Source organism: Pelobates fuscus, chromosome 13, assembly GCF_036172605.1.
Source record: "Pelobates fuscus isolate aPelFus1 chromosome 13, aPelFus1.pri, whole genome shotgun sequence".
NCBI classification, from domain to species: domain Eukaryota; kingdom Metazoa; phylum Chordata; class Amphibia; order Anura; family Pelobatidae; genus Pelobates; species Pelobates fuscus.
This window is the reverse complement of record NC_086329.1, coordinates 13,243,266-13,269,562: the sequence shown is the minus strand read 5'-3', so window position 1 is coordinate 13,269,562 and position 26,297 is coordinate 13,243,266. Positions and strand designations below refer to the sequence as shown.

The 26,297-nt window shown below is 40.4% G+C and overlaps 1 protein-coding gene across 1 annotated transcript in view; it reads right to left on the bottom strand.

Annotated features, from left to right (window-relative positions):
* The window catches only part of SYNE2 (spectrin repeat containing nuclear envelope protein 2), a 257,761-nt gene that overhangs the window by 77,887 nt on the left and 153,577 nt on the right, over nt 1-26,297 (bottom strand). The window contains exons 62-74 of the mRNA XM_063440109.1: nt 25,915-26,097; nt 24,583-24,675; nt 22,447-22,644; nt 21,243-21,311; nt 19,693-19,797; nt 9,455-9,634; nt 7,342-7,521; nt 6,610-6,705; nt 4,246-4,346; nt 3,958-4,096; nt 3,152-3,286; nt 2,845-2,982; nt 2,192-2,395 (exon numbers count right to left, since the gene is read on the bottom strand). Of these exons, the coding sequence (XP_063296179.1) occupies nt 2,192-2,395; nt 2,845-2,982; nt 3,152-3,286; nt 3,958-4,096; nt 4,246-4,346; nt 6,610-6,705; nt 7,342-7,521; nt 9,455-9,634; nt 19,693-19,797; nt 21,243-21,311; nt 22,447-22,644; nt 24,583-24,675; nt 25,915-26,097 (1,821 nt within the window). The remainder of the gene's footprint in view (nt 1-2,191; nt 2,396-2,844; nt 2,983-3,151; nt 3,287-3,957; nt 4,097-4,245; nt 4,347-6,609; nt 6,706-7,341; nt 7,522-9,454; nt 9,635-19,692; nt 19,798-21,242; nt 21,312-22,446; nt 22,645-24,582; nt 24,676-25,914; nt 26,098-26,297) is intronic.

Sequence of the window (26,297 nt, the reverse complement as noted above, 5' to 3'; positions counted from 1 at the left end):
GCGGCTACAGGTAGTGACATTTTTTCTTGGGGTAAACACAAACTTTTAAAGGGACACTATAGTCCCCTGAACAACTTTATCTTAATGAAGCAGTTTTGGTGTATAGAACATGCCCCTGCAGCCTCACTGCTCAATCCTCTGCCATTTAGGAGTTAAATCCCGTTGTTTATGAACCCTAGTCACACCTCCCTGCATGTGACTTGCACAGCCTTCCATAAACACTTCCTGTAAAGAGAGCCCTATTTAGGCTTTCGTTATTGCAAGTTCTGTTTAATTAAGATTTTCTTATCCCCTGCTATGTTAATAGCTTGCTAGACCCTGCAAGAGCCTCCTGTATGTGATTAAAGTTCAATTTAGAGATTGAGATACAATTATTTAAGGTAAATTACATCTGTTTGAAAGTGAAACCAGTTTTTTTTTCATGCAGGCTCTGTCAATCATAGCCAGGGGAGGTGTGGCTAGGGCTGCATAGACAGAAACAAAGTGATTTAACTCCTAAATGACAGTGAATTGAGCAGTGAAATTGCAGGGGAATTATCTATGCACTTAAACTGTTTTATTTAGCTAAAGTAATTTAGGTGACTATGGTGTTCCTTTAAGAAAGGAACGAGTTATGGGTGTTTGCCAAACCCACCACATTTTCATGGACTTTTAACATACCTTTCTTGCCGATAGGCAGCACTTTACCCAGTTCAAATGGGACAGGAGGAAAATACATTTATTTATCAAGTGTCAATTCATATTAACTACCATGACTAGAGAAACGAGTACCCTCACGAAGCATTGAACTATACATACTCTATTGGAGAATATTTAATGTGCTGAACATTATTATTATTGCCATTTATATGGCGCCAACAGATTCCGTAGCTCTTTACAATATTATGAGAGGGAGGATTTAACTATAAATAGGATAATTACAAAAAACTTACGGGAACGACAGGTTGGAGAGGACCCTGCTCAAACGAGCTTACATTCTATAGGAGGCGGGGTGTAAAACACAATAGGACAGGAATTTGCAATCAAATAAGGTGGGCTGCCCTTTAGGAGAGAGCAAGAGACAGGTATGTGGTAGAGGTTACTCTGGGAGGCCATAAGTTTTCCTAAAGAGATGGGTTTTAAGGCACTTCTTAAACGATTGAAGACTAGGGGAGAGTCTGATGGCGGTAGGCAGGCTATTCCATAGGAAGGGAGCAGCCCGCGAGAAATGCTGCAAGAGTGAGTTGGCCGTACGGGTGCAAACAACGGACAGGAGGTTGTCACGGGCAGAGCGAAGAGACCGAGAAGGGACATACCTATGGATCTGTGAGGAGATATAAGAGGGGCTAGAGTTGTTCAGTGCTTTATAGGTGTGAATTAGTACCTTGAATTGACTCTTATAGGATACAGGAAGCCAATGTAGGGACTGGCAGAGGGGTGAGAGAACCGACTAGAGAGGAAAATCAGTCTATCAGCAGGGTTCATTATGGACTGTAGCGGTGTAGTACGGCTTTTGGGAAGACCGATCAAGAGAGGGTTACAAGAATCTATGCGGGAAATTAATAGAGCATGGACAAGCTCCTTGGTAGCATCTTGCGTAAGAAAGGGGCGGATGCGGGATATGTTTTTAAGATGGAATATACAGGATTTGGCAACATGCTGGATGTGAGGCTCAAAGGTGACGCCGGAACTGGTAGAGCAGATATATGAAAAAAAAAAAGAAAGAATGGTGGGTGGATATGGTAGTCTTAAATGACAAAAAAGCCAACGAAAATATGATCAGTGATGAAAGCTCTTGGCACATGCATGGCATACTTGAGGAATATAAGGTATTGACATTGATTACTATGATATTATAGAAAACAGATGGGAAAATGGACTGGACCTGGTTTGGAACAGCAAAAACTTGACGCTGTTGGTGCATCATAATCCAAGTCCTGCCCAAAATTAAAGATCTAATTTAATTCAACTTGTATCCAGTCATGTCATGACCTCTAGTGGGTTGTATCTGTTCGTTTATTAAACTACATACAAACCAAAGATTTAAATAAACATAACAATAAAATACAAACCTCTAAAATTTTCATACTTCAAAAAACAACACATATATTATTGCTTCTCCTACTGATGTGTGCTTGAAAATGCACTCACAATAAAAATTAACTGTCCTTAAAAATAAAAAAATATATATATAAAAAATGAAGTACACTACCTGGTAGTTAGAATTCTTTTCGAGTTCCATCTGTATGGCCTTTGTTCTGGAATCAGCAATGATTCTTATCTCTGCAAGCCAATTTTGGATGTTCTCATAACACTGGGATAATACTGCCTTGCGTGCATCGGCATGGCTAACTAAGAGACTATCCTTACTATTTGCCATGCCTGTCGACAGTGTCTCTAGATCATCCAGCAGTTTCTGAAAGAAAATAAAGAAATAATGTAAAAATAATGCAGACAAATATACGTTATCAAAATAAGATACAGCATCAACTTTGTATCTCCATATGGATTTGCGATTTAGTCCTGATCAATTCTACCAATTTTCAACAGCTACATCTTGATAAAATATGGCCTAACCTCTATGAAGAGCCTAAGCATTGAAACATTCCTTTTTCTTTCTACGATTTTTCCAGGTCTTATGGAGAGTACAAACGTTTCCCGGTAAATCCAGACTCATATTGGCCTCCAATACCTTACCGAATCCATACCAGGAAGATTGAAGCTCTTTTGGAACAAAAATGGCGTCCTACCTGAAGATCATCAGTCATAATTTATCTAGTGGTCAGTGAGAAGATGCAGCTTCACAGGCTATTTATCTGTAGGAGTCCACTGGAATTAACAAGCAAAGGACTAGCACTAGATTACCTTGCAAAGGTCAAGTTGGCCCTCGGCTTCCTCTTTAGGTAGAACGCCCATCTCGAACATTTCTTCTGTATTCTGTAACCATTGGGAGGTTGAACAAAGCCACGCAAAAAGTGATCTCTGTACAGACTCTTCCTGATCCTTAATAAAACAGATAACCCTTATCAGAATGAATCCTATGTTTGCTATACTCTTATGCTAGAAGAAAAATAGCCAGTTTTAGAAGCTAATCAGAAACATGTGAAACAGCGAGACACTAGCAGTGTTATAATACAAATCTAAAAACCAGATTTAATTTTTGCATTATTACCATGCTCCTTGACATGGGAGCCTCTTCAGTCAGAGCTTCGAGCTGTCTCACAAAATTCCTCGGTTCTTCAGCAGGCATTTTTGCTGTACACACAGGAAATCTTGGTAACGAGTGGATTTTTACATCTTTAGGAGCCTAACATTTAAAGAAATAAAAGTAAAAAAGATAATTAGGAAATATATAAATAAGAATACTTATGACTATGGCATTAGGGCTAGAGAACTTGTTAGAACTTAGCGATCTTACCGATTCTACAAAAGAATGTAAAATATGGGAAAATAACTGTTTTACATTAACAGAACTAACAGTTGCTTTGATAGCTCTGTTTGATTAAAAGGACCACTAACGTCACCCAGTCAACATCATCTCAATGAAGTGGCCTGGGTGCAGTGGTCCCGTCAATTTAAAAATTCAAGGTAAACTTTGCAGTTTTGCAGGAACGGCAATGTTTACCTTGAAGGTTAAAACACACTTCCAGTGGCTGTTACACTGATAGCTGGAGAAAATAAATTAGACTCTGTCAAGCGATTCGGAAGCTCCCACACAAAGGCATTGATTTGTACAGAACTCGCCATGCATGCGCATCAGGTCCCACACCTTCTCCGTAATGTCATGGGAACGTCGCCACAAGAAAAAGGTAAAGAACATTTATTTCATTATTTTTATGGGACACATGGGGCGGACCTATATAACTAGGGACAGGAACACTATAGCATTTAGAATATAGGTTTGCATTCCTAATACCTTAGTGCTCCTTAAATCAGATTTATTGAAGGTGTGAGTTTACTTAATAATATGTGACTTACTCCCGGTTCATGGACATTTTTGATCCTATATGACAGGTCTTTCTGTAAATATTGCCACTTGCTCCAGCTTGTATCCTCGATGCCAGAAAGGGGGATGTTGAGCGGAGGACCAACCACATCGTGCTCCAGAAAAGATTCTCTAAAAGCAATAAACAATTAATGTGTACTCAGATGTTTACGAAAACCTAAACTCTAGTCCCAGACAGACATTTGAAAATCTCAAATGTGATGATTTGCCATGTCTATATTTTTATGAATTAGGCAACTAATTAACATTTAATGTTTTACCTGGAATGTAATTGCGGTGTTTTAAGGAGCTCAGAATCTACTTTAGAATCCTGGTTTTCTGTACGAATGACACTTTCCTCAGATGGCTTCACATTTAGGACCTTATGAGAAGCATAAAGAAGTAGAAAATACATCAGGTCACGGTAATAGGACTGTGGTATTAAAAAAAATAAAAATAAAAAAATAAAATAAAAAGTATACTACAACTCCGTTGACACCTTGCCAATATTATATATAATACTTTATTATAGACACTCGTAGGGTTGCAAGATTGCACATTTTTTTGCATGACTGAATGCATGAATGCTGCTTTTTTCTGTGCATGCCTTAAAGGATCACTATAGGGTCAGGAACACAAACATGTATTTCTGATCCTATAGTGTTAACACCACCATCTAGCCCCCCTGGGTCCTACATGACTCCATAAATATAGTAAAATTCTTACTGTATTCAAGCCAGAAGCTGTAAATCTGCATGCTGTTAGACTCAGAAAAACAAGCAGTCTGCTGACATGTGATAGCCTGATCCAATCACAGTGCTTCCCCATAGCATTGGCTGAGACGGACAAAGAGGCAGATCAGGGGCAGAGCCAGCATGATTCAAACACAGCCCTGGCCAATCAGCATCTCCTCATAGAGATTAATTGAATCAATTAATCTCTATGAGGAAAGTTCAGTGTCTGCATGCAGAGGGAGGAGATACTGAATCACAGGATGCTGTGCACAGTGCTGCCGTGTGCTGATTCTGCGGGAGCCGGAATATGACGTCATATTCCGGCTCCCGGCATCAGCAGACAGCCCGCGAGGGAGTAGAGCAGACAGGTTAGAGCTCCCTCGCCGCCTCTCATTAGAACGCTGCCGCCCGCCGCACTGAAGCCCCACTGGACCCCAGGGACAGATCCACGCCAGTTCTCCAGGTAGGGAGGCTGGGTGGATATTATTAATAATGTGTGTGTGTGTGTGTGTGAAAGTGTATGTGTGAGTGTGTGTGTGTGTGTCTGTGAGTGTGTGTGTCTGAAAGTGTATGTGTGAGTGTGTGTATGTGTCTGTCAGTGTGTGTATGTGTCCGTCAGTGTGTGTGTGTATGTGTTTGTCAGTGTGTGTGTATGTGTTTGTCTTTGTATGTGTTTGTCTGTGAGTGTGTGTCTGTATGTGAGTGTGTTTGTCAGTGTGTGTCTGTGTATGTGTTTGTCTGTGTGTATGTGTCTGTGTGTGTCTGTGAATGATTGTATGAATGTGTGTGTGTCAGTGTATGAGTGTGTGTTTGTGAGTGTCTGTCAAATCAGTGAGAGTATGTTTGTGATTGAGTGTGTGTCAATGAATGAGTGTGTGTCAGATCAGTGAGTCTGTGTCTGTCAGTGACGTCTGTGTGTTTGTCATTGAGTGTGTGTGGCTGTTAGTGTGTATACACCACTGAGTGTAGCGTGGCGGAGCGCAGTACAGGAGCTTCTGTTTCCTGTACCTGGCCAGACTGAGAGGAGGTGCTCACTGAGAGAGCACTTCCTGTCAATCCAGCCAGGTACAGAAAACTGAAGCTCCTGTAGAGGGTCTGCTCCGCAACGCTACAAGACAGGTAGGAGGCACACCAGGAAGGGGCGTGTGACCGCTAAGAGGGTGGGGGGTGCACCAAGGGACAGAGAGGGGAGGGGAGAGAAAAACCAAGGGACAGGGAAAGGAGGGGGGAGGGGAGAGGAACACTAAGGGATGGGGAAGAGGGAGGGGCTGGTTAGGAGGCACATAGGTGAAGATGTTAATTTTAGAGGGGGGGGGAGGGGAAATGCATCTTCGCCTATGTACCCAAAAATCCTTGCACCGGCCCTGGATGGAGGCATATTATGCCTCCATCAATTCCGAACTCCCTCTGGTTCACTCTGAGTGACTGCAACTGGAGGTGTTCCTAGCTTTCAATGTAAACACTGTATTTTCTCAGAAAACACAGTGTTTACATGAGAAAGGCTGCAGGGAGCTATAGTTCTCACCTGAACAACCTCATTAAGCTGAAGTCGTTCAAATTACTATATTGTCCCTTTAAGAGTAATAAATTTGGGAATATGGAAATTCTCGTGATCATCTGATTTCACACATTTAGTTCCTGCCCAATAGAATGCAGTATTCTACAGAGCCCCGCACACCCACTGCTAAATGTGCAGATGCAACTTTTTGGGAACATGTGAAAATAAATCACAACTGTTTAGGAATATGATTACTACAGATATTTTTTTTAAATATTCATGCTAAGCTTTACAGCACGGTCACAAACAGCTCTCGTGGTTTAGCTGACAATTCAGATTGTTAACTTGCAAAAAAATAAAAAGCAAGATTAGAATCTTCGATTTGACTCAATAAATGAAAGCAATCATCTTACAGTGGTTCTGTCTGTCTGTACTGATCCAGTGACTCCTTGATCCATCAGCTGTAGGTGGCCATTGGTGGAGGAAGGTACTACCAGCCCGTTCCGAAGCTGCAGGAAAGATCAAAGAGGTTTCTTTGGTTCCCACATATGCAACATAATATATTTGGATCAGTTTAAAACATGATCAAAGTATACGCAATGGTTTAATCACTAATTTGGAAATCGAGGTTAACTGGCATGGCAGTTTCACATTTTAGGACACATTGGCAAGATAAGAGGGGAACAAATAAAAAAAATTCTACCAGAACTTTTCCATCTTGGGCATTCTGGCAATCTCCTTCTAAAAGTTCCACAATTCCAGGTTTAGTGAATAAACCAAAATACTGCAGGAGGGCAAACCATTGGTGTGTGTCCTTTTGGTATGTTATGGTATGTTATCCCCTTGATAATTGTGTGAGAAAAGGATAGGTCTTCTTATTATGAAAGAGGTAGAGTTGTGACAATCTCTCTGTAATGTTCTCCAGGTACCTACGGTGATACCAGCTGCCGCACCGTCATTGTTGGAGACTAGGGGAAGTGTCGATACATGCATCAACTGATTCGAAGTAGTGACATCATAAGAATTTAAACAAAACAAGGCTGACAAAAACCCAAATAAGACCAAGCACAGCTCTGAATACAATCAAAATCAGTTTACCAAAACTTTTTGTTGGTGGGCTCTTTGTATAGATTATATCGGAGTACCTGTTCATCCGCTGATTTGATCTGCAACATGGCCTGCACGTTCTCCAAATTGATTTTCAAAGTTTTTAGCTTTAATGATAAAGATTCTGCCTCTTTGAGCCAGGCCCCCTTTCCTTTGTATTTATATTTGTCACTGTCCAATAACACACAGATCTTCTTTTCAATCTCCTCTAATGTATTCTAGTAAAGAAAATAGCGGATTTAGTAATCCATGCATTCCAGCAATCCTCCAACATCATATTTAGTAATTGCATATGTTTATTCTAATAAGTATTTATATGTAAATTAATTAATTTACCAAACTTTACATTACTGATTTACCAAAGAGTGAGGCTTGCTGTAAACCAAGAGGAGATATTTTACCAAGGTTATGTCCAACCTATGAAACTATGGTACATGTGACAACTCTTGCTTGCCTAGTAGGTAGGTCATAAATCTTAAAGCAAATGTGGTGCACTAACGTGCTTGATAAACCATCACATAATTATCAACTAGCCCGCAAGCATTGAAATCTGCAAATATCCAACAATTTATGGACAAAAAACTAGCCTAACGGTAGGTGTGAGGTATTCTAATGAGAAGGGAAGATCAGGATTACGGAAACCAACTCTAGCTGGGGCAATGATGATGCTATCATAAATACCAAGCCGGCACTTCTGTGCTGTTCGGTGGAATTCCCTCATAAATTAGGCGGAGTCTAAAGAATTGTGCAAACATCACAGCAATAAAAGTTCAAAGTACTGTACCAGAGGATATGGTAGAATGCAAGGTTCATTAAAGCTTAGTATGAGCAAAGCAAGTCTGGACAAGCAGCAATATATTATGTACAGGAGTATATGGATTCCAGACAGTTATCAGGTGCATTACACTATGTCGCAGAATAGGGAACAATTAATTACGGCTTCCTTAGAATTATGATATGGGCAAACTGTATAGGACTAAGACAAAGCCATGGAGACACACAACTTCTGTGAGCGGTTTGGACACCATGTGTATGTGGGAACTACCAGAGAGTTTTTCAGCATACCAATATACGAACAGTGGTATGTTACATTCTCACATATTTTGTTTTAACAGTAAATAAAGCATCTTGTTAATATCATGGACGGGCTTTGGGATATCGTACTCAAGCTCAAAAATACACTACTAATATCACGGCAATGATATCTGGTGGGAGCACAGTGTCTATAATACACTCCTCTAAATTGAATTTCTCCCTCTCACACATTGACAATTATTTGATTTTGAACTCATCCTTATTGAAGAATCTTGTAATATTTGATTATTTTCACTTGAGAGGTGGAACACTATAAGTGTTTGTAAAACCCTATGTAAAAAAAAAAAACCTCTTTGATTATGTTTCAACCTTTGTGTCTGATATACTGGTACTTAACAAGATGTCCCAATACCCATGCATTAGCAGCTCCGGATCTTTCTTTGTTAGTCATAATTATGATCTAATATCAGAACGGCAAAGTAGCAATCTAATTCAGTACTGAATGTGACTTTTATCCAGCAATCTATTTTGGAGAAAAAACATGTTTTGCTAAACCTCTATATGGTATGGGGAGGTTCCATTGCTCGGTTTTGTTTTTATAATGAGTAATATTGGTAATGCATATTGGTCAGTATCCCTATGCTTGCTTTTATTTATATAGAGAGAAAACTGTTACAGTATTCAAGGTCTGCATTCTATAGTAGAACACTGACCGGCCAATGAGAAATAAGCATAGGAGATATCTGGCCTCCCATTGGCTAAAAGCCGCTTTAATAGTTTACCCCAAATTCTTCTCTCTAAAACCAGAATACTCAGATTGAGTGTATTTTCAGTAAATTGGTTTGAGACTCCGTAGCGTTCACTATGAGACGGATTCTTTGATGCCTTCTGAACATAGACTTGGAAGCAAGACTGTAACTAACAGCTGTGCAATATTATTAATCGTGGCAGCCGCGCGGAGAGTACATTAAAACCATGTCAACATTGGCAATACATGGACAATACCTCCTGAATTGCACAATGCGGTCTATTTAGCTGCAGCGTGATCATTTCAATGTTTTGACTCTATGGTAGGAAGTGGTCAGACTGGTGTGACCTCTCACAAGCCACCCTTACCTGACAGTCTGCTAATTGCTGCTCCACTGTCTGTTGCATTTCTGGATCCGGTTTGCTCGCAGCTAATGATAGGTTTACTTTCTCAAGCCAAAGCTCCACCTCTGTTACCCGGCCCTGGCAATCTCGAAGGATCATCTCCGGATCAGACTTCACGTCAGCCAACGTTTGGCCAGGATCTCCCTGTAATAAAAAACCCACAGCAGGTGCATGAGAGGGAGCAGCGTTTAAACATAAACAAACAAACAAAGGCCTTGACCAGCAACTGCAGTGCTAAAGCCTACGTACCCAAGCGCGCTGCAGAAACACACGATTATCCCCGTAGTATAAAACTGTCTCATGTGATCTAATGTCAACAGGTTTCCTGGCAGCTAATCTACATTTGCTCAAGTATATTTTTTTTTGTGCGCAGACAAACTCTGCTTGTTAACTATTTCAAGGACAGGTAATGCTACACCTTAAAAATAAACAGAACACTAGGGAAGTAAAGACAAAAGTCTGACTTCTGAATGGGAATGACGTTTGACAACACAGACTTTAAAAGATCTGCAGGCATTCAAAATATATACGTACTCCCTATAAATACACGTTTATATAGAAAGACATACCTGCACTAATTTATAGGTTTATATAGAAAGACATACCTGCACCATTTAAAACATTGAGAGAGAAATATATACATATAATAGTAAGCCCTGTACTCCAACTCCCACTACTCCTGGGAGACAAACTAAAAAACAAAGAAAACGTTACTTGCATACTATCACAAAATTCTTAATTTTGTATGTTTGGAATTAACTTTTTCTTTGTTTTTTTTATTGTAGGTGTTGGGGCTAATATGTATGATCATTGATGCCGCCCAGGAGTAGTAGGAGTCTGAGTGCATTACTTCTTTTCGTGTATTTGTTATGTGATTTTGTATCACACAGCCATGTTACAGTGCTGCCGCCCACACCCCATGTCTTTCCAATTAAGGGTTAATAGGTATGTAAGGGTTAAGAAAAATGCCCCTCTCGGTCTCAGAGATTTTACCGTTTAGCTTAAAGAAGCAGGGTGAATGTTCAGTGAAGGATTAACCGAAGAGGTTTTGCCTTGATGTGAGAGGTGAGCGTACATATGGCCATTGGAGTGATACTAAAAATTTATTTATATGTGCATAGAGATTTAGGATAGTGCAAATAACTTTTTCTTTGGTTTTTATAGAGAAATTCATACCTGCACTATTGTGTTAGTTGATTTGCAAATACTTACCTGCATTAATACAATACATACCTGCCCACATATATGCTAATACCTAAAAGTTTTAGAACAAAAATTATAAAACATTAAAGGATCACTAGTGTCAGGAAAACAAATCTGTTTTCCTGACACTGTAGTGCCCTGAGGGTGCCCCCACCCTCAGGGTCCCCCTCCTGTGGTGCTGAAGGTTAAAACCCCTTCAGTTACTCACCTTCTTCCACCGCCGGGCTCCCTTACCTCTCCTCCCCCGCCGACGTCAGCTCCCATGTCTGATGTCAGCGGAGCAGAATGGCATGCACGGCAGTGCCGCGCGCATTCAAAGTGCCCATAGGAAAGCATTTTTCAATGCTTTCCTATGGACGCTCTGCGTGATGGAGGCTCTGAAACTGCTATGTTTACAGCAGGCAGGATTAACCCTAGAGGGACCTGGCACCCAGACCACTTCATTGAGCTGAAGTGGTCTGGGTGACTATAGTGTCCCTTTAATAACACAGGTCCCAAGAACATTAGAGTTATTATTATTATTATGATATTTATAGAGCGCCGTCAAATTCCGCAGCGCTTTACAATGGGTGGACGAACAGACATGTAGTTGTAACCAGACAAGTTGGACACACAGGAACAGAGCGGTTGAGGGCCCTGCTCAATGAGCTTACATGCTAGAGGGAGTGGAGTAAAATGACACAAAAGGTAAGGATAGTATTAGACTAGTGACAGTTGCAGAAGAGGAATCAGTTGGGAGCTATTAACAGTTTAATTGATACGCTTTTATGAAGAAGTGGGTTTTTAAAGATTTTTTGAAGGAGTGGAGACTGGGTGAGCATCTAACGGAGTAGGGAAGCGAGTTCCACAGGAACGGTGCAGCCCTCGAGAAATCTTGAAGGCGAGCATCAGAGGGGGGAGTACGGACAGAAGATAGACGTAAGTCTTCAGCAGATCGTAAGGGCCTAGACGGGACATACTTGTGTATAAGGGAGGATAGATAGGAGGGAGCAGCATTATGTAGCGATTTGAAAGCAAGAACCAGAATTTTAAATTGAGCTCTATATTTTATAGATAGCCAATGTAGGGACTGACAGAAGGGTGAGGCATGGGAGGTGTGGGCGGACAGGAAGATGAGTCTCGCCGCCGCATTAATTATGGACTGTAACGGCGCAAGTAAGACCACGTAAGACCACTGATAAGCGGATTACAGTAGTCAAGGCGAGAAAGGACAGTGGAATTGACCAACACCTTAGTCGCATCTGGCGTTAAGTAGGGGCGGATGCGCGCAATGTTTTTGAGATGGAAATGACAGGATTTGGCAATAGACTGAACATGAGGCGTGAAGGAGAGGTCGGAGTCAAAGAGAACACCTAGGCAGCGAGCCTGCATGGTGGAGCTGATGGTAGCACCGTTGACTTGGAGGGAGACAGACACAGGAGTAACAACACTTGAGGGAGGAAAGGAAAAGTTTTGGTCAAGTTTAGTTTAAGGAAGTGGGCAGCCATCCAGTCAGAAACAGCAGAGAGGCAGTCAGAGACACTAGTCAAGAGGGACGGGGAGAGATCAGGAGAGGACAGGTAGATTTGTATTGGAAGCCAAAAGGAGCTAATGAGTTTACCAAGGGAGGCAGTATAGATGGAGAACAGTAGGGGACCAAGGACTAAACCCTGGGGGACACCAACAGAGAGGAGTTGGGGAGAAGAAGCAGAGCCAGAGAAAGAAACACTGAAAGAGCGCTGGGAGAGGTAGGAGGAGCACCAGGAGAAAGCAATATCTTGTAGACCGATATTGCGGAGGATGAGAAGAAGCTGTTGATGATCAACAGTGTCAAAAGCCGCAGACAGGTCAAGGAGAATTAGGATAGAGTAGTGACCACGAGATTTTGCAGCGAGTAGATGATTGGATACTTTGGTCAGTGCCGTTTCCACAGAGTGCATAGCGTGGAATCAGACTGAAGCGGGTCTAGCAGAGAGTTGGACTCGAGGAAGTCTGTCAATCTCGCATACACAATTCTTTCCAGGATCTTGGATGCAAAAGGCAGTAGCGAGATAGGACGATAGTTGGATGTGGAGTTAGGGTCAAGATTGGGTTTCTTTAGAATTGGGGTTACAGTTGCATGTTTTAAGGGCGATGGAAATATACCAGAGGAGAGAGAGAAATTGAGAATTTTAGTGAGAGGTGGAGAAAGAGAAGAAGACAGTACGGATGAGATGCGAGGTAATTGGATCTAGGGAGCAGGTGGTGGGGCGGGGGGACTGGAGCAGAGCAGAAACCTCTTCCAATGTAGCGGGTGCGAATGAACATAGAACAGCAGAGGGAGTGAAGTAAGGGGAAGTATTGTAATGGTAAGAAGAAAGATGAGAGATATCTTCTCTGATTGTAGAGATCTTGTCAGTGAAGTGAGTTGCAAAGTCTGAGGCGGTCAAGTTAGTAGGTGGAGGAGAACCAGCAGGGCGAAGAAGAGAGTTAAATGTGTGAAATAGTCACTTATCAAATTACTCTAATTTAATTTCATAGTTATGGAGAGAAGAGAACTGACTAGCCACCTTCTTTCGAGCAGGTATAACCATAGACTGAGACATTTGACACAAACACCATACTGGCCCTCGTCACAATATCACACAATGACCAACAGTGACAACTTCCAATCAAACGAGTAATGTCACAAACCAATGTCACAAACAGTTATATGGCAGAATTCACAATGTGTTTATAGAATAGGGCATTACGTTCCTGTTTAAATTTAATCCATCTTTTAAAGAAGCCATTCTGTCTTTATTAGATCAAGAATTCTAGAACACATTTTCTGTATCGGCACAAATATATCCCCTTATGAGTGCTTTATGCCATTAGTGAAATATAAGAAAATATAGTGGCTTTGCCAGGGAATGTGGTCACAGTAAGTGGTACCCCCAAAAACTGCTAAAGCTTTACTTAGTTACTTGTTCTAGTAACATTTATTGCAATGCCATCGAGAATAATCAGACTTTATAAGCACTGAGACTACCGTGTAATGCAGTGGTTACACTGCTAGCTGGCTAGGGGCAAAGTCACTCTAAATTTTGTCAAACACCTTCAAAGCAGCTCCATCAGACCTGGGATTTTTTTTTTTTTTTTTTTTAATAAAAACAGAATTTTTATGAAAAAAAAAAAAATTCAACTCTGTTGACATTTTTGGTGCGGCAAGTAGGTGCTACTTTGACTCAAAGACGAATTTAGGAAAATGTGTAAGTGGGTCATCTTATGGCACATGCGCAAGCTCATCAATAGAGAATAACAAGTGACTAGATTCCTCGCAGATCAAACTGTTAGATCAAACAGATAAAGAGGAACGTGGCTGAAATGAGGACAGAGAACTTATACGGTTACCCCAGCCAAAATAAAACACTAGTTTTGGTTAGAGTAACCCTTGCTGGGCTGTTCTCCCGGTCAAAGTAAAAAAAAAAAAAAAAATAAAGAAAAACAACGAACAACTCTATTTCATCACCTCAGCCTGATCCTGCTCTTGCTGGAAGGGGAGTGCTGGCTGAGAGGAGGACATGAAGCAGCATGGGTTTCATTATAAGCATTCTGTGCGAGCTGACAACAGACACCAAATTTGCACAGAATTTACATTAGCCAGCTATGGTAGCTAATGACACCCTAATACAGACTGCACCCTAACATTATGCCATTAGAGACTACCAGCAGTTGTGTACGGGAAGAATGAATTCAGTTGTAAATAGAAGGATGTCAATTCCCCACTAATGTGTTCGATATGGCCATTGTGCCGCAGGATACTGGTTTTCTTTAGGCATTGATGAAGGGTGTTAACAAAAATGTTAAAAGGGCCGAGGTGATTCGGGGGAGCATGGCCAAAAGCCATAGAGACCAGACGCTAGCCCGTGGAGCTCTGAGTTTTCCGTGCAAATATTGGCGAATTTACATCGTTTCCATCTTTGCGCAGAACAGCACTTTTTTAACCCACAACAGAAACGTCCATGGGGCGTAAAAATAAGAGGTTTCGCCCTCCAAATACCCCAAGACTGCCGGACATCAGGATATCTTTCGAGTGAGGGGGGGGCCTCAGAGGCATACAGGAAAGGTACATGCTCACATCGCCAGGACCGGGTTAGATTAACTTGGACACGGATTCTGAAGATGACTGCTCACCAGTCACCAAAGGTGACATAAAACACCTTCTACTAGACATCCGCAAAGTCTTGAAGTCAGACCTTAAAGAAGCACAATCTGAGATAGGGCAGCTCCGCAAGAAAATCACAGAGGTGGAAACCAAAGACCGAAGCAGAGAGAAACAAATACACTACCCAAACCCAGATGGAGGATCTGGCCCAGCAAGTGTAAAAAATCTCCTACTCTGTACCATACCAGGGGAGTGCCAGAAAATATTGGAGGAGAAGCACTACTACCCTTTAAACAAAGATTAGTGGCCATGATGGTCTTACCACGGAAAGACACCAGGTAAATGATAAAGGCAGTCTTCTGGGTCCGCAAGGCAGCGACTGCTCCACAAGGAACATCCAGAGATGCAGCACGACCAGCCATCATAGCCAAGTCAAGAGAATTAGGCACTATTTGCTTTGAAAACTGCTCTGTGTCCATCTACGGAGACTTAGCGTTTGTGGTGCTGGCAGAGAAGAGGCAGCTGATGCCAACAGCCAAGATGCTGAGAGATGCAGAGATCTGCTCCCGATGGGAAGAAGACGGTTCCCTCATAGTCCCTCGAGGAGCCAAGACCATCAACTCTGACCTCCAAAGATGACCCGATGATATTTCTACAAAAACTGAACATGATGGCTGGAAGAGCGGAAGGAGAGGAGACTTGATGACATGGCACCGAACAGTGTGGGAAAGACTCACAGCTCGTATACGACCTGGCTAACCAGGCTTCTTCTCAAATTCTGATGAAGCCAACCTTATTTTACGTTATTTTAGCTTATTATAATTTGTGTAATATAGACCGCACCAGTTTACTAGGCATGACTTGGTATACGATTACCTTAGACATGCCTCTTGCCGCAGTTGCGGGCATCTCACACACCTACCTGACAGGTAGATGACAAGGCTGTCTTCCTGACAGGTCCGACCGACGGCTGTTTAGTCATGCCTTGATATGCCTATGACAACAGTTATGCCTATGATGACAGACACGTGTTTACGACTCATGACAGTTGAGATAACCAATTCCTTGTAATTTCTGTTATATCACGAAGCAGATATATTTTGTAATTGTGAAAAACGCAAATAAAATATACATTGAAAATAGGGCAGAGTGATTCGACATTGCCAAATTCTCCCATACCCCATTGATCACAGCCGCTCTCCAATTTTTGAAAAGAGTCAATTTCTTATTTTTTTTTTAAAACAGCTTTGAGTCTTGCCACTAAACGTACTTCAAACAGTCCTGAAGACAGACAGTCCAGTTTTTTGGGGATTCTTTTCCTGCAGTCATACTGGAACTAATTTGCAATTTTCATAGATAATTTGCAATTTTCATCCCCGGCATGCCCACCACTGGCTTCCATGTTTATAATCGCCATTGTTGAGTATACGAATTGTGGGTGTTGGACAGTTCCAAAAAGGAGTTGGACTAAATGTTCCAATTTGTTGTTAACTCTGTTCACTGTGTCTAAATAAACCCTCAGATAGTGAGACATAATATCAATGACTCAGTACTTAACAGCACTAATTATCAGGCGCCTACACAGACTGACTGGCATTTGAAAAGAACTGCTAAGTTGTCCTTCAATAACGGACGGCTATGGAAAATGAATGCTACAGGACAGCATTTACATCACGGATATTCTGTACGTTTTGTAAACACTTCATTCTTAACCTATTGAGGACATACTGGCATGCCACAATATAAATGGATATGACTAAACAAGGTCCCTTAATGGGTTAAAGGAGAAACCTGGTGCCCCTGGGCATATGGTGTGGCAGTCCAGCCAGGTTTGTGTACTAGATGTCTGGCAACAGTTATACTAAAAACTAGTACAGGAAAATAAAGGGATTACTGTAACACACACAAAGGTAAGCTAAAGCAAAGACAGGGTTAATCAGACTGAAGCAGCTCACATTGCAAGTTTCACTTACAATTCAAAGTGAACTAGTCCTCTTATGATGAATGGTCTAGTAATGATTAACATCAGCAAAGTCTGAACCAGCACACTGAGATCCTCATTTTCACATGTTGGTATACTCTTTGTGACCTTTGTGTCTTGTTGCTGATCAAACAATTCATTCACTAGCATGCAAATCCATTTAAAAAATGCCTTCGTGGGTGTACGTCAGGCAGGGAGGGCGTTTTAGCATTACGTCCTTTTATGGAAGCCCAGGCCCACAGCCATAAATCGCAGATGTTATATCTAAACATTTACTATGCGGCTTAATATTCAAACACTTTACCTGGTTACCAAGAATTACCAAGTAATTTTGAGGGGGACAGCAAATTTACCCGGTTATACAGGCTGTACACTTACTACTTTACATTGTAGCAGAGTGTCATTTCTTCAGTGTTGTCACATGAAAAGATATGATAAAATATTTACAAAAATGTGAGGGGTGTACTCCCTTTTGTGAGATACTGTAATATGTGTGTATATGTATAACAAAGATAAAAATAGGGTGCACTACGATATGTGTAATGACTGATACACATAACGGTGAATGGTAGTTATGGTCGTGTAGGGTTAAGATTTAGTTTACCATGTTTTGGTAGCGCAGGGGTTAATATTTAGTTTAACATGCTATTGTAATGTTGGGATTAGGGGGGGAATACTGTAAGGACAGCACTGGCCCATGCATGTGCAGCCTGAGATTAGTAGGAGTTACAATCCCAAGTAGTAGCTATTTCAGCCGTCTTCACTGAAAAATTAGCAGGTCCCATTACCAGTAATCTGGGGCAGAGCAGGACAAATATTACCCGGTGCCAGAGATTAGGTTTCCCAGAGGTGATCTGAGCATTATTACATCGAAAACCCATTATAGCAACATCTAAATCCCAGAAATTGAAGGGGATGTTTTGGAAAAAAGAGAGAAGTATATTTAACACACAAAAAATGAAAAGGATAATTGTGGAGTGATATAAAGTGCTTCCAATCCATGTGATAAAGTGAGAATTAAATTGTAATGTCCATTGGTGTCACAACGAACCCGCCAAGCCAATAAGAACATTTTTACGGAAAACGTTTTAAGAGCTGACCATTTGTATCCAACCACACTTTAGAGCCATGATCGAGTCTGTTGTTCAGCGGAGGCTGAGTGAAGTATCCTCATCTCGGGTTTTTAAATGATCTTGTTAGCACATCTGTATCCAAGGGGAAAAAAAATTCTATGGTTCCCATGTCAAGTTGTCTTTGTCATCAGACTTGTCAACTCTCGGCTTTTCATTTGGAACAAAGGAAGCTTTTGCTTTTAGCAGAATTCTATTTGGTAAACTTTTCCTTACATTACTTAAGCTCAAATGAGATGGACACAGGTACTGAACCGTGGAGTACACTTGGAGTACGCTAAGCCTGTATTAACCCCTTCACATCCCAGAACGCCTGAAATGTAGGTTACGAGCTTTGGTTTAAGGCTTTGTACAGCTCCACAATTATAGAACTTACTGTAATGTATAACATCCATAGGATTTTAGTACAAGTATGACCAAATTTGGCAGGAATAAACCCCCCAACAATGTGCACAAAATACAGCAACGTTTGAAAAGAATAAAACTCACAGGTGCGTGCATTGTACACATGAATAGTGATTATGGTTAATGCAAACAGTACGGTTTAAGTTTAATGCAGAATGTTAGGAGGATATCACACAGCTACAGAGCAATAAAACTGCACGTGTAAAGTGTAAGAATGTATCACAGGGTCCTGCATTCAGGGCTGCTGCTAGGTGACAAACAACCAGGGGCTTCTGTCCAGTGGGGGTAAATAATATGACCTCTCCCACATATATTGAGTTAAGCCCATTCTACAACCAGCCCTAAATCCCAACATGTTCTATAAATAACATTATGACAGTAAATCTTCAAATGGATTCAGAGTATTATAAACACAAATTAAAGAGACACTGTAGGCACCAAATCAACATTAGCTTAATTAAGTGGTTTTGGTGTATCATGCCCCTGCGGGCTTACTGCTCGATTCACTGCCATTTAGGAGTTAAATCACTTTTGTTTATGTGTATGCAGTCCTAGCAACACCTCCCCTGACTGTGACTGAAACATCCTGTATGAAAACAATATGGTTTCATTTTCATCAGATGATAACTTGCTTTAGCAGTTTTTATCTCTGTAAATAGAACTTTAAATCACACACAGGAGGCTCCGACAGGGTCTAGGAGGCTATTAACCAAGCAGTAGATAAGAAATTATAGATAAAACAGACCAGGCAAAACAAGAACCTAAAATATCTAGGTTATTTTTCAGGAAGTGATTAGGACGGCTGTGCCGTTACGCAGACAGGTGTGACTAAGGCTGCTGTATTAACACGCCATGCTGTATCAACCACGCACCAGCAGCATTAACCACAAACCCCTTTAATAATATTGGTCACTAAGGCCAGAATTTTTCTGCCAATGTTAAATATCTGTGCATGTTTCAAGTCTGTCACTCCTCTCTAATTGTGTCCAGTGAGGACTAACATCTGAATAGGATTAATTTAACAATCTTTAATAATCAGAATTTGCTATATCTCCCTTTAGATGTATTGTCCCACAATGAACTGGTAGAGAGCAATAGTGGATTATGTACATGTGTCCTGATACTCCGCATGTAGATTTGGTCTACGGCTCCACCCAATGTCTACACCCTTACTGCTCATATGAAGAGGTAAAAAGAGAGGGGGTGGCTGTAAAGCACCCAGGTATGCACGAAGGTTTCTTAAACACACCAGATGAGACGAGAGTAGTAAATAAGCAGATTTTCTCAACTCCTAATCTACTGAAACATTGAAATAAAGAATTCCTTTCAGGTTAAGATTTAGATTTTTAGATTAAAAGAAACATAGCATTTATTGTACCTGGTGTAATCCATCTGGGACCGGAGCAGAGGGAGAGCCGATATTTTCACCGTTGGGTTCTGGGAGGATAATTTTTTCACCGACTGCTGCCGCTTTGTCTTCAGCCTAACAGGTTAAACCATTGCAAGGTAAAAGAAAATGGCCTGTTATGAACTAATTAAAGGTTACTGTGAGATGCCGAACGCAGCAAGTTGCACTCTGCTTAATAAATACGGACACATGATTGCTGTTAGCCAAACATGCAGTTAAACAGGTTTTTCAGGATTTTTTTTAAAACTGTATTTCAGAGGAAGATTTACATTGTCACAAATCTTCATTGTAAAACTCAATAAAAAAACATATGACTTAACCCTCCCAAACAAGAGTAAACGGATTTATTTTAACGGACGGAATTCCAACAGGTTCACAATCTAATATTTTGGAGAATTAACAATGAAAATACAGAATAAAGTTGTCTGTTTTTACACCACTCATTGATTACTGCTAAACTGATATAAGGGAACGATCGCCCCAAAATATTACCACGAACAACCTATTGCTGTTGCCTTGCTTCTCCTGTGACGGGTATAACATTACATTACAGAACAGACGGCCACGTCATTTACAAAAATACTGCTATGCAGAATCTGTGTGTGAACAGCTCCAGCTACTGACTCGTTCTGGAAAATCATATTAAAGGTGAAGCGTCACTAGTATGTTTAATATTCTCTTCATTTTTTCCCTATATTTAGTAAATATGTTATTGTGAGGTGTAAAAATACATTTAAACGTAGAAATGCACAATTATATCCTGGAACTGAGTGTCTCCATCTCGGCTACCTGTTTAATAATCTTCACAAATGTTGCTTTTTTTCTGCTATGGAACACAGGTAGAGGAGACGTTCCAATTCTCCTCCTCATTTTGCATTGTGTGCCTTGGCTGTGCCTGAGCTGAATTGGATTGTGATTTAATTTGCTCAATCTTTTACAAACATTTTTAAAATAAAACAGACACACACAAAATGTATATTCACTGAAGCCATGTGAATATAAAGCATAAAAATTAAAAATCCATCAGGTGAGTCCGATCACCGAGTACTACATGTTGTTCGACTATAACTTCTTTAACGTACAGCTGATCAGATTGTTTTAAAGAGATAAAAGAAGTTACATTGTCTGCCTCTATCCCTCTTAGAAATTCACTTTGTTATAAATTATGCAAATCTCTGTTAGAGCACTGCACTTGCGTATGGCATTACATTTTAATTTTATACATTCGTAAGCCATAAGCAAAAAAATTTTTTGCATTCGTCACCAACCTGTTGAACACGGCTAGTGTGACACGTTACTGCCCACGGGGAAGTTGAGGCAATGATCATTGTTCCTTAAAAATACTTGACACACAGACTATTCTAGTCTAGCTTAGTAACAGGCTATTAAAAAAAAGGCTTTAGAGAAATACACATGGCAGTGACGTATCAGTAGCCACATGCAAGACTGCTGGGAAAGAAAAAGGAAAAAATAAAATAACAATAATAATAAATAAATAAAAAGTTTGCACATTCACGAACCTCAGCACCGAACGAGTCTTCTTCACTCTCCTCTGCCAAGGAGGGCAAGAAATAGGAATCCACCCAAGCCTAAAAGAGTTTAATGTGAAACAAAGTTTAATAGTATTATTAATTAAAAAGAAAAAAACTGAATTTGTATATAAAAAAAATAATATTAAAGTAATACTACAAAAGGATTCCACATTCTGTTACTTAAAGGACCACTATAGGCACCCCGACCACTTCAGCTCAATGAAGTGGTCTGGGTGCCAGGTCCCTCTAGGTTTAACCCTGCAGCTGTAAACATGGCAGTTTCAGAAACTATGTTTTCACTGAGGGTTAATCCAGCCTCTAGTAGGTGTCTCACTGACAACCGCTAGAGGCGCTTCCGCAATTCTCACTGTGAAAATCACAATGAGAAGACGCTGGACGTCCATTGGAAAGCATTGAGTAATGCTTTCCTATGGGCTGTTTGAATGTGCACGTGGCTCTTGCGCATTCGGATCGGACGTCGGCAGGGGGTGGAGAGTTCCCCAGCACAGAGGGAGCCCGGTGCTGGAGAAAGGTAACTTGCTAAAGGGGTTTTAACCCCTTCAGCCCAGTGGGAGGCGGCCCTGAGGATGGGGGGGGGACCTAATGACCCTATAGTGCCAGGAAAACGAGTTCCTGGCACTATAGTGGTTCCTTAATGTCTAATAACAACCAACGTGCAGACGTCACGTACTGAGATGTAGAAAAAGATAGAATGCTTTCGAGCTCTTGTAGCTAATTAAACGTTCAGAGAGAACCTTACATCACCTGCACACGAAAAGCACAGAATGTAAACTTGCACAACTTAGTATTACGTTCTAAAATGGGAACCTATATCTTTTCTAGAGGTTTATAATCACTGTTTGTAATAAAAGAGATTATTGAAAAATAAACAAGACAATACATCTTGCACAAGTATATTTTTTTGCAAGATAAACAAAAATCTAAACATAATAAAAATAAATAAATAAAAGTTGAGAATTTAGCACCAGCATTTGTTTCCAGTAGGGAAAAGGCAATGAGTATAAGAATGGTATTTAGAAATTGCAAGATCTTACCTTCCAATTCAGAACCAGGAACTTTTTATTTATTTTTTTATATTTACTGTAATGTCGGCCATTCTATGAGAAACAATGCGGCCGTACAAGCATAAGACATTAAGATGGAGTAAATTTGACGATGCATGCATAATGACCTGAGTATTCGGTGCCTCATTAGTAAGGAGAGTTGGGTCTTCAGTAACAGGGGATGTTATAGTTTCGGACTCGATCTCCTGGTTCTCCCCTTGCAGACGATCAATCTGTTCAGAAATCGAACTCCTCAGGGAAAGGAGAACCACTTCTTTCTTCTGGTTCAGCCCCGTCAGACGTTCTTTCACAGCTTCAGTTTTCTCCTACAACAAGATAAATATAAATGGATAATCAAGTAAAATAGTTGTGGTTTTTTTAGCGGACATTCTTTCTTGTAAAGCTTTGTGCAATTAGTTTGATGTGTAAGACAGCCGTTACGTAGAGATTTCATTTAGCCATGTTGCACAATTTCCTGTTTCAAAACGTTGACCGTGTTCATGAAGTGCAGCGGTTACGATTGCTATATGGTTTGCTGTATTTAAGTCTTTGTTTAAAGGGGAACTGTCATTTCACAGTTAATATAGGTCAAACGAACCATCCACACACTGGGAAGCAAGCTGTAAATAACCTGTCAATCCTCTAAGAATGTGTACTAACTTAGTAAACCCTTCTATAGGACATTTTAAAAGTTTATTGGACCATTATAAAAAATGTTCCTTAAAGGGACACTACAGGCTTTCAAACCACTTCATCTCATTAAAGTGGTGTGGGTGCAGTGCTCCTGTGCCTTTAACCCTGCAACAGCCAGTAGAGGCACTCCCTTTAGAAGACATTTGGCACGAGGGAGGGAGGGGCACTATAGTGCTAGGAATACAACTTTGTATTCTTAGAACTATAGTTTAACTTTAATCTTCAGGAAACCAGATCAAGGCTTGAAAGTAAACCCCTCATATGTGTGCAGGTACATAGCCTACATATTTTATTTCAGAGCCATGACTGTGTGTTTGCAGCCATGCTGTTGTGGCACAGCTTGGCATTTTATGCAAATTTCTGTTCTATGATTCCACACACACCACACGTGCAAATTCAGAGCATACGCATGCATACTGCATATTCGCCCCAGTAATCGCATTCAATAATGTTACTGGGTCGAGGTAATTCCAAACAGATCAATGAAACCTAGCAATCATTAAAATTCATGGCCCATAGTTTATTGTGTATTGGCTAATTATTCTCATTTGTGGCTAACCAATAAAAATGAGAAAACACATTTTCTCTTGCAACTATTAAAGTTATGGGTGCATGCCAAATGACCTTTTCAAGGATTCAATCCTGTCGCATGTACTAAGAGGGGAAAAGGGGCTTAAAGGGACACTCCAGACCCCTGAGCCTCTTTATCGTGCTGACATGCTTTGTGTGTGAAGAGAGTGTGCTCTTTTTTTCAGTTAACAAAAATATCCCCTTCTGTCGACTGGTTATTTACTTCCTGGTCTAAGGATGGAGTCACTTCTTTAGCTGGTCACAATTACAACTAGATATGGCAAGCTAGTCAAGTTGTTGAGATATTGATATTGACAATTCATTACAGTTTGAGTGAGAGCGATTACAGATTCCAGTTGCCATGGCAATCTACCCAATGACTGCTGTTTGATGGTGTATATGCAGATGAAGTACAAAATAAATTGTATATTTAAAAAAAAAAAAAAAAAAAAGGTGCAGGGGCAGAGATAAGATAAGTGTCAGAACTCAGAGGTCACATGTAGACAGCAGTGATGGGCGAAGCTAGTTTGCTGGACTTGGCAAAGACAGATAAGGTTCATCCATCAACTGCTGGATTATTGCAGAAGCCAGAAAAGGCCCTCCTACGAGTTTGTCTATACGGCCAATTTCAGCGAAGTTCAAAGAACATAATATAATTTCAGGTCTAACAAATAGAAATCTTTACATGTCTCATGTCCAATAATTTTCAGGAACAATAATTACCCTCAAAGCCTCGGTTTGGGGTTATGTAGTACACCTTGTTAAGGTCCGAAAAGTGTCTGTATTTTAATGTCTGGGAAGTCCCAAGATCCACAATCTAAGCATGATCCATAATCTGTCCAACATATGCTATAATTATGCAGATTTTTTTTCAATTTACAACTCGCATTTTTCAGTACAATCCTGTTTGTATCATAACATAAAGCTAGGGCTGACTTTTATGGATTAATATTTTACATTTTTAATAACACAACAAATGGTTCCACAGGAGGAGTTTCTACCTTTATGTCTGATGTTTCATAAGGCATAGTCTTGGAAAGATATCTTAACTTCTCTTGTTCCTGCTCAAGCTCCATCAATTCACTCATTATGGGCTGCAAACATTAAACACATTTAAATGACATACAGGTAAAATAAAAAATACAAATCTGCAGAGTAAACCTCAACTGGGGAAATATTTAGTTGTCCTTAATGTGGGGAATGTGTGTCAGTTAGCAATCAGAGCATAAGCCATAATTCAACAAAATGTTCAACATTTACATTACAAACCAGCTTTCCCTGTTCTTACAATATCTGTTATACTATGTATTAGTGGAAAGAACAGATTATGATTTTTCTTTATGTAGACTGAGAACTATCTGGATGTTAATGTGAATAAGCACAGCCATTCCCCAAGCACATCTATCCCCAAGTAGACCACATAAAAGACTACACATGAAGGACAACCTACATTCTCCCACGGAAGTGACCCAAGTCTACTCACCTAACAATTACACCGCTTGGCCTAATAATATATTTATATAGCGATAACAGTGGTCACTGCTGGGCAATGCGGTGTCTGATCTTCTAAGTACGTTCCAACAGAGGATCACTTAAATTGAGTGTTTTAGTGTATAGATCATGCCCCTGCACTTTAACGTTCTCAGTTATCTGCTATTTATGAGTTAAATCACTTTGTTTATGCAGCCCTAGCCATACCTCCACTGTATCTGATCTACACAAATTGCCAACACATTTGTAAAGAGAGATCTAATGTTCAAGTTTACTTTATTACACAGCGTATTTATTTTAGAACTTCTTATCGCTCTTAATAAGTTGCTGGACCCTCCTGTGTGTTCAATTAACAGAGCAAGAAATAAGAACTTCTAAAATAAACACACAGTGCTGCACAACCTGATTGAAATTGAAATAATTTTTATCATGGAGGTCATGTGAACTTTTAGTTAGGTGTGGTTAGAGCTGCTGCTGTGAATAATAAAGTGTTTCCTGTTTAACCCTTAACGGGCCAAATCAATTAATTTAGTATGGGTGTGTTACACACATAATCTGAGTATCTGAGAGCACGTTCCTTGTATTAATTTTTTGTGTATCTGACCTTGGCTTCCCTTATTGACTATCCGATCTCTGTATTCCTTGACTTTTGGCTTGGCTCCTGACTATTCTGATATCTCCATTCCTTGAACTTTGGCTTTACTTTTCCCTATCTTGTGTCTTTTGCCTTTTTACGTTAAATCCGGCCATTCTAAGGCCCGGTAATACGTCTTAGGTATTTACTTTATATCTACTTAAGTTCTGCCTGTTGGGCATCTACAGTAATCCTGACACAAAGTTACCTCTAATAGGTTATTTTGCTCTTTGGTAGCATTTTCCAACATCTCAATCTCTTTGAAGAGCTGTCTAGTTCTTCTAAAAACACAAAAAGACTGGATTCCAGACTCTGAAAGCATGAGATCTGGTTTGTAAGCTTCAATCTCTTCAATGGTCTTCTTCATGGATTTAATATTTTGAAGTATGACCTGCAATGAACAGGAAGGGAGAAAATGAGAATACTACAGAGTTACATACAGCAATGTGCTTTCCATTAATGTCGCAAAAACAGTCAAGATTTCATGTAAAAAATAAACACTGACCTCACTACAGTCACACAGTTATCTACTCTTATTAGGGATACCTATCCTGGAAACGGTTATGAACAAACCATGCAGGCACACCTCAT